Raw genomic sequence first — 8,785 nt, 5'->3', positions numbered from 1 at the left:
CTACTGCATTAGTTCACACTCTGGTCACCGGATCGAATTCGTGATTCAAAAAAAATTAAAAAAACAAATAAAAAGGATTAGAATCGGATTAAGAATGGATAATCGGAACAAATTTGACTGAAAACGGCTTAATCGGGACGCATTATGAACAACATATAATTGTTGTCGTCGTAAAAATGAATGTTTTACATGTTTTAATTTTGAGCCACAAATCACAGGATCTTGATTCGACTGTTGACAAATTGTAATCGGGAATGTACCTCAAAAACGGCAGTAAAAGTCCTGAATCTGTGACAAGGGATTAGTAAATGTGCTAAAGCAAGCAATTGATATATAAATGATGGAATACATTAATCAAATCATGTTAAAAAGGCTACCTAGACAATTTACAAGGTGCACTTGAAAGGTTCATGCCACCCGGTATCACTTATTTTTTCGCGACTAGAATGATGACAGCTGTTGTTAACTGATAAGTAAGTAGGACAGGGTAAAGGTTTCGGTGGGAGTATCGTCTGCAGTCAGTGGGTGTGCCCCACTAATCTGGCAGGATATGGAGAGATTAATATTAACATGTCAATGTTTGCTAATATTTTGGGTTCTCTTCTGTGTTCCCACAGAGATTAGCTTGGGTCTTCTTTGATTGTACCAAACATACCGATTCCTGAATTGGTCCTAGATCGGAGCTCAGCTATTCTCTTTGACTTTTAATAACTTGCAATAGACCACTTTCGAGTTCGTTGCATTTCCATCAAAACCTTTAGTTTTAGTGAACATCATTCGCGCGTTTAGGGGCATCGTCACTTTTTTCCCATGTTGAACGAGTGGTTGAAAAAATATAATGCTGTTTTGCACGAATTATTCTGCAAATTAAATTCTTATAATTGATAATCAGCACTGCTGTCATTATGGAATTGTGAATGTTGAACTGTAACAAAGCTGATTTATACGCTAATAAAGAATTTGTTAAATTCAATGCAACAAGCGTTTTTTACCTGATCACTTTTTTATCTGCAAATATTTGGAACAAACCAGCTGAACATTTTGAAGAAGGGGATTTCCAATGAAATATACATACATTTGACTTCGTTAGACTAAGGGAATAGTACATATTATCTGTGAATATTCATCTCTACAAATACACATTTTTACAGATGTAGAAAGTAAAATAACAAAAATACCGAACTCCGAGGAAAAGTCTAAACGGAAAGACCCTATGCAAATGGCAAAATCAAAAGCTCAAACACATCAAACGAATGGATACCATCTGTCATATTCCTGACTCGGTACATGTCTTTAGTTTATATGCATCTCAGCAGATGTACATCAAGATTGCTTGTAATAAAGTAGATTTATGAGCTACATAATGAATGTAAGTCCAGAAAAACTACAAAAAACAACAACATCAAATATTTGGAACAAACCAGCTGAACATTTTGAAGAAGGGGATTTCCAATGAAATATACATACATTTTACTTCGTTAGACTAAGGGAATAATATACATTCCTGTTATTTAGAAGCCACATGGTATTCTCAATACTATTTTAATAATTTCGAACACTGGACGCCGGTCAATTTTGTAAATTGACTGTTCATACAACTTAAATATAATGATCCTAAAGTTTTTCTTTCCACAGGAATAGAAGGTCGTAGCCAGATTTAGCGCATTTGTTTTTCTAATTTTTACTTTTAAATTCCTTTGAGTTTTAATATTGAGTTGATATTCCAAATTTTTGGATTTGATCGCTATTAATGAGATTGGCGACTAGATACGCATGTTCAGCGTTTAAATTTATAAGCCTAGTATCTTTCATTAGCTTGTTATATTCTAACATGTTATCTATAACATTTTAAGAAAGGTGTTTTCATTACATTTCCAGTCAGAACTATGTTTGTTTGAACATTTAAGAAATATTTATTTATCAACAAGTCTTACGTTTTTGTTGTTTGTCTCATTCCTTTTGTTCACTTACAAACTGAGTATTTCATGCAACAAACAACCAACATTTTGACTATAAAAACAACTTGTCATGAGTGTTCTTAAAGATGACTGCTAATTACAAATTCACGATATCAAATAACCACGAGAACGCCATCTTCTTCTTTTCTCTTTTCGCCGCGATATAGCCTTTTGTGCTGATGCGGAGTAAAGCAATCACCAATCAATCAATCCTTTCTCTTTACAAAGAGTTAATGCGGTAACCATTTAGTCACTAGTCATCTGATGTTTAAACTTTACTGATTGTGGATTCGAATGGCGGATGATGCGTGCATGGCAAGTGAAGCTTATCCTGTCGACGCTCCTGGTCTCTCTACTGAGTCTCTTGTATTTCATGCGAACCCCTCAGAATTTTTTATTTACCTGATTTGTATGTTATAAATGCATTGATGAGATTTGAACATCGGGGAACTAATGTTGCCTCTAATTTATACCACAATTTGTTATATGAATAATGTCTTCAGAATATGTTTGTCCATACAACTTTAGAAGTTTGTAACAAGGCTTTTCGGAATATATCCCGATGAAATTTGCGCGAAAAATGTTTTTGTTCTTATATTTACCCTTTTCATAATCTAATAGAAAATGAAAATTTTCAATGACAGTAGTATACCAAGTTTGTTCTATTACTATTAATTAGATAGAACATTCTATATATCTAGCAAAGACAAGCCTAAATTATTTCTGACCTTGTATTGTATAAATGCCAAAACTTTCAAATAACAAACCCAACAAACACGAGAATAGATGTGGTTCAATAACATTAAACTTCAATTAAAGTTATAAAAATATGAAAATTATTTAGATATAATTCATATTAGACAGTAAATGTTAAATCTGATCGATCTTCTTTTCAACATCATTTGTAATTTTTCACGCATACATTCGATTTGTACTTTTTGAAGTAAATGTTGCATTGGTGTTTTGGAGTGAACAAATATTAACAAAAATTGCATTCGTCTGATTATTATTTTGCAGGTGTGTTAATTCGACGAATACGTTAAGGACAAAACAGTGAGAAGATATAGTGATGATGACGATGATTAGCTTGAATTTTATGTCATTGCTATATATTTGCAATGGAAATCCAACAGTAAAGTATGTCTCCCCATTAATGGATGAAATGCAGAGGGTTCCTTTAGTTGCTGTTCTGAACACAAGTGATATCAGTAGAAATATTCTAGAAAATTTAGAGAAGCAGTTAACTACAAGAGTAAGACAAATCGTTGAGGATAATGTAGGCGATATCATACGTCAGCAGATAGATGCAAAATTTAACGAAATTGGAATTGTAGGCGATACTTCAAGAAAAGATGTCTTTACTTTGAAAAATTCTATTGCTCATACAGATGAAGGTAATATGTTTATTTGTATGCATGTATTATTTAATAAGACATGTATTAGCTTTACAGAAATAAACATTGTATTTATTTTTCATGCAAGAAAAAATATTATAATGCAATATTAATAGCATACTCCCTTGTGATTATGTGCATAAATATATTCTGATTACTAATACTGTAAACCAACTATTTTTTGCGAGCGATTTATGTTCGCAAATTTCTCGAGTAGAAAAATAATGCGAATATAAATCGTCGCGAATATGTAAACTTGAATTTTTCCTTCTTTATCTTCATCAAGTTAATTTTGCAATCGCAAAATTAATTCGCCGCGAATTGGGTTAGAAAGAGCTAAACGCGAAATAAAGTATCCGCGAAAATAAGTTGGTTTACAGTAACTAATTAAAGCACAAACATACATGTAGCACATAAGTAATGATGATTGAAACGTTTTAATTTTAAAAATGAATTTTCTTAAAACCAATGAAATGATAACGCAATACAAATGAGAAGTTAATATCCAAATGTTGCCCCTTCCCCTCCCTGAACTTTCTGACAAAAGGGTTTTCTATCTCTACTTTTTACCGAAAACTAATTTGTTTAAATCCGTAACCGTAACCAGTTCTGCTCCGCAAATAGGTACTATTGCATTACTCATTGCGAGTATCAAATTGAATATAGTTACAATTTCTATATGAATATGATATTTCAATTAATAAAGTTTTTAGCATTCTATGTATTCTCCCTGTCCAAAATGATAAATAAATTGCAGTACCTTTTAAAAACAAATACACAATTTATGGTTCTCATTTGTTTTAAAGGTGTTGTTAGAGACTGTAGTGATCTACCAGATGGGTCCAGAAGTGGTATTTACACGATAAAGCCAGATCATTCACAAGGCATTGATGTTTATTGTGAAATGAAAGTTGACGAGGGCGGATGGACGGTAAATGTTTTTTTGATATCTGAATTTTGGAATGAATGTATTCATACATATGTTTTAATGGCTTAGAAATATCGACTTAAAGAAAATTTGATTGAAGAATCATTATTGGTAATAAAAAAATCATATCTGTATGAGTTCATTATTGAGTGCAATAACTGATAATATATTCATTTCGTTAAGCCTACAAGTTTAATATATATATATTCCTTTATATGGAAATCTTAACCACTCACAGATAACTATTACAAAAGGAAAACAGTAAATATCTACGTTGTATTGTAAAATAAAATGTAATGTCATCAAATCTGCAAACAAAAATGAAATTTATTTAACGTATATGTTTCACTCATTTCACATATGGAAGCAAAATATACGGTTTGAATAATGCATATGATTAAGAACAACTAAACATATTATTATTTCAGAGAACAATTTAACGTATTTCTACCTCACATGTTTAAATGAACTTAGATGCAAAATACTTTTCATTACAAAAAAAAAACGTTGTCTGTAGATAATTTATATTGAACATAGCTGTTCTTTTCTTTGAAATAAGGGAGCTGATCAGCTACTTCCGGCGCTACCTTATAGCTTAATTTTGACTGATTCCGAAAATATATGGTTTACATATATTAGTATTGTCCTTGGCAAAAGGGAAATACTTGACATCTTCCTATGTACAAATGCCACTTTCTGTGTCATATGATAGCTTATATAAAATGATTTAAACAATGTATGGTTTCTATATACTATGCTTGAAATAAGAGGGGAGATAATGTGCATTTTTCCTGTTAACAGAATGTCACTTTTGGTTCATATGATAGTTTATGTCACACTTATTATAAAATTATATGGTTTCTATGTCCTTCACATAAAAAATAGTTCAAAAATGTATACTTCTGGTTTCGACCAGGTCATTTTAATCAAAGGTTACAGTGTCTTAGAATTTCTTGTATGTTTTATACAGACCTTCTATAATTCAAACTGACCACACGCACGATACACGTACGCACGATACACGCACGGTGAATATGTATGTATATTTATATTTCATGCTATATCTATATATGATATGATTTAGTTCTTTGGCATTGTTTAGGTAATCCAGAGAAGAGAGAATGGTTACCTTGATTTTTATCTCGGATGGGAAAAGTACAAAGAGGGATTTGGAAATCTTAATCGAGAATTTTGGTTAGGTAATGACTTAATATGTGCTTTAAATCAGTTTTATGTATGTTACCTAAATGATTGGCATCTATAGAACTTAAGTAAATATGAATTTGAATTCAGATATTAATCTCAAACTGATATTCTTAAATAGTAATGATATCAATAAATTATAATCCTGGTATTAGATAAGCGAATTTTCTGTTCACAATCGGTTATATAAAATTGCAGAACGAATTTTCTATTAACAATCATTTATATTAAAAGGTTCGATTAGTTGGTTATTGAATGTATTATCATCTCCACTGATGACTTAGCATGGGCTCAGATTCACATAAGTTTTACCTGTAATATGACAAAAATACCATTTATTCCCCGATAATCTTGAGGGATTTATATAATCTCAGAGTAAGCTTTCAGAGTTTTGTAAAACTAACGTTTATCCACATCGATAATGTGTTATCCTAGACTGGTTTCCTGTCTTTTATCTGTTTGGTTCTTACAGCAATCGGCTAACCTCGGGTGACTCCGCTTCTCTCCATCTGTTATAGAAGTACGGAATCGACCGAGGTTGTGACGAATGGTTCTTACAGACGACAAGAGTGACTCAGATACCCGTATGTGGTTTGGGAAAAAGGAGGGGGGAGTGTCCCTCATTTCTTTATTCTAATTTTAAGATGATTATTTTCTATTCTTTATTTATGTTGTCATTATTCTCTATTCTTTATATTTTAGCACCCCACTTTTCTCTATTTTTTATATTTTAGCACCCCCACTGTTTTCTTTTTTTTTAATTATTTTTCTCTATTCTTTATTTATTTTTTTCCTTTATTCTGCACTCTTTGCCCATTATTCTCTTTTCTGTACACCCCATCCAGAACCTCATAAGTAGAACTTATAACTTTGGGCTGAACGAAATATATATAAAATCTGTTAGATTATCACATATATCATATTTTAGAAAATAAATTCGACTAAGAAAGATGCGTCTTTTATATTTATTTTTGATTTCAGGTAATGACAATATTCATAGTTTGACATCACAAGGGAGATACCAGCTTAGGATAGACCTTTATGACTTTGACTTCTATCATGCTTATGCTAAATACCAACATTTTTACGTTGGAGACGAAGAATCTAAGTACAATCTAGATGTTTATGGTTATAGTGGGACTGCAGGTAATTTGAATATATATTCGTCCACAGCATGCCATCTAATGAATGTATCTACTTGAGATTCATGACCTGTCGAGCTTTTGCAAATTATAAACTTTCAAATTTATCAACGAAAAAAAAAAACAACTTCGTGCGGCCGAATCGCTTTTTTAGATTTACCTTCATCAGAAACGTTTATACTTTTTAAAATATTTGAAAGCCAAGAATGTATTAACACATAAAAAGATATATTTTCAAAAGGGACCTAAACGAACCTAAAAGGTATAGCTAAGTTCGTCTAAGGTCATATAAAGATAGCATGATAAGTTTGGAAATTCATGGAAGGAAAGTGTGGTATAATCGGTTTTTATAATGGGTAATAATTTGATAAAACAATTATGTAGTATTCCCTCGGGGATCTCAATTTGTCCCAAGAAATTGTAATACAATAGTGTAATTATCAGTAACATATCATATTTTAATGATAGCAGAGTCTTAAGGGGCTATGGTATGAAAATAAAATTAAAAGAAAGGGACTTGTAACAAGTTGTATAACTATATATATATATATAAATAGCTAAGTTCGTCTAAGGTCATATAAAGATAGCATGATAAGTTTGGAAATTCATGGAAGTAAAGTGGTATAATCGGTTTTTATAATGAGTAATAATTTGATAAAACAATTATGTAGTATTCCCTCGGGGATCTCAATTTGTCCCAAAAAATTGGAAATACAATAGTGTAAGTTATCAGTAAACATATCATATTTTAATGATAGCAGAGTCTTAAGGGGCTATGGTATGAAAACAAAATTAAAAGAAAGGGACTTGCAGCAAGTTGTATAACTATACACTGCTGGACATTGAAAATAGACATAAATGTTTTTTAAAAATTGTACCAAAGCAAATCAAGAAACAGTATACAGCAAAAAGACAATAACCAGCTACTGTAATATAAATAGGGAAGAACAAAAATTTGCTTGATATATAAGGCATGAAGATGGAATTGATTGCAGATTAGCTAACTATCTATCGTAAAGGATCGTAAGATACAGTCACAGAGATAATTATTTTGATAAGTACGTCTAAACAAGTGGTTTAGAGCGCTGGACACAGTGCAGGCGGTGTTGTCTCGATATCCCAATAGCATATATCGAATCCCGGCGAGGGAAGAACAAAAATTTGCTTTCACAAATTTGCAGATTTAACATAGTTGTGCTGATATTTAGAGTAATTATGTATATATAATTATATAATCTAATAGAGTTCCTGTCCGACATTGTGCATTCGACATTTAAACAAAACGGGTTAACTTTGGGAAATTATCCAATCTTCATGATGGGCAATCATTATCTTTTATAAGTTAGATTACAGTTATTAAATAATTATGACGATTAACATAATTATTCTGAAATAACGTGATGCTGTATCAAAATTAAATTAAATTAAATCCTCGCCGAGTCTATTAAATTCACATAGATCAGTGGAGCGTCAATAAGAAATAAGTTTTAATACAAAATATCTGGCTTTAAAGATGGCACTGTTTGCTGGATTCATACGTACATGTAATATTTCTTTTCGAGAACACGTATCAATACTTTCCTGTGTCATTTTTTTTTTCCTATTGTAGGTGATAGCCTTGCTAGCCACAATGGCGTGGGTTTTTCTACATTTGATCAAGACAATGATGCATCGATTTATAATAACGCTGAAGAATGGCATGGAGGATGGTGGTATAAGTCAAATGATATATATTCTAATCTTCATGGGAAATATTTTTTCGGGGAATCAGACAAATTTTGGGAAGGACTTTTGTGGCGAACATGGAAAGGAAATAATTATTCGCTTAAATCTACGATTATGATGATTCGAAGGATGTAGAATGGTTAAAAGAGGAAATCTGCTTGGACATGAATTAGAGATAGAGAGCTATTACTTTGAAATTTTAAACAATTATATTTTGATGTATTTTCATTTTTCGTTTTTTGCCACCATTTATTTCCAATACCCGTTTGAAGACGGCTCTAACCCCTACGCAAATAAAAACCTTGAAGTTTAATAAGTATTTTGGCTTTATCGTTACAATGTCAAGCAAGTAAGGGATTACAAAACATGCGGCAGTATTCCTGAAGCTCAATCTGATTAAGATATCGATCCTGTGTCCAAGCTTTGCATAAAAGA

General features: G+C 31.6%; 1 protein-coding gene across 1 annotated transcript; it reads left to right on the top strand.

Annotated features, from left to right (window-relative positions):
• The first annotated feature begins 2,919 nt into the window (after nucleotides 1-2,919).
• LOC127700460 (fibrinogen-like protein A) lies at nucleotides 2,920-8,578 on the top strand. The gene is made up of 5 exons (XM_052203928.1): nucleotides 2,920-3,352; nucleotides 4,159-4,283; nucleotides 5,383-5,479; nucleotides 6,465-6,629; nucleotides 8,235-8,578. The coding sequence occupies exons 1-5, from the start codon at nucleotides 3,028-3,030 to the stop codon at nucleotides 8,483-8,485; spliced, it is 963 nt and encodes a 320-aa protein (XP_052059888.1). The 5' UTR covers nucleotides 2,920-3,027; the 3' UTR covers nucleotides 8,486-8,578.
• Nucleotides 8,579-8,785: the final 207 nt, after the last annotated feature.

This window comes from Mytilus californianus, unplaced genomic scaffold (genome assembly GCF_021869535.1).
Source record: "Mytilus californianus isolate M0D057914Y unplaced genomic scaffold, xbMytCali1.0.p SCAF_5, whole genome shotgun sequence".
NCBI classification, from domain to species: domain Eukaryota; kingdom Metazoa; phylum Mollusca; class Bivalvia; order Mytilida; family Mytilidae; genus Mytilus; species Mytilus californianus.
Note: the sequence above shows the minus strand (reverse complement) of the source record. Positions and strands in the feature narration are given on the sequence as shown.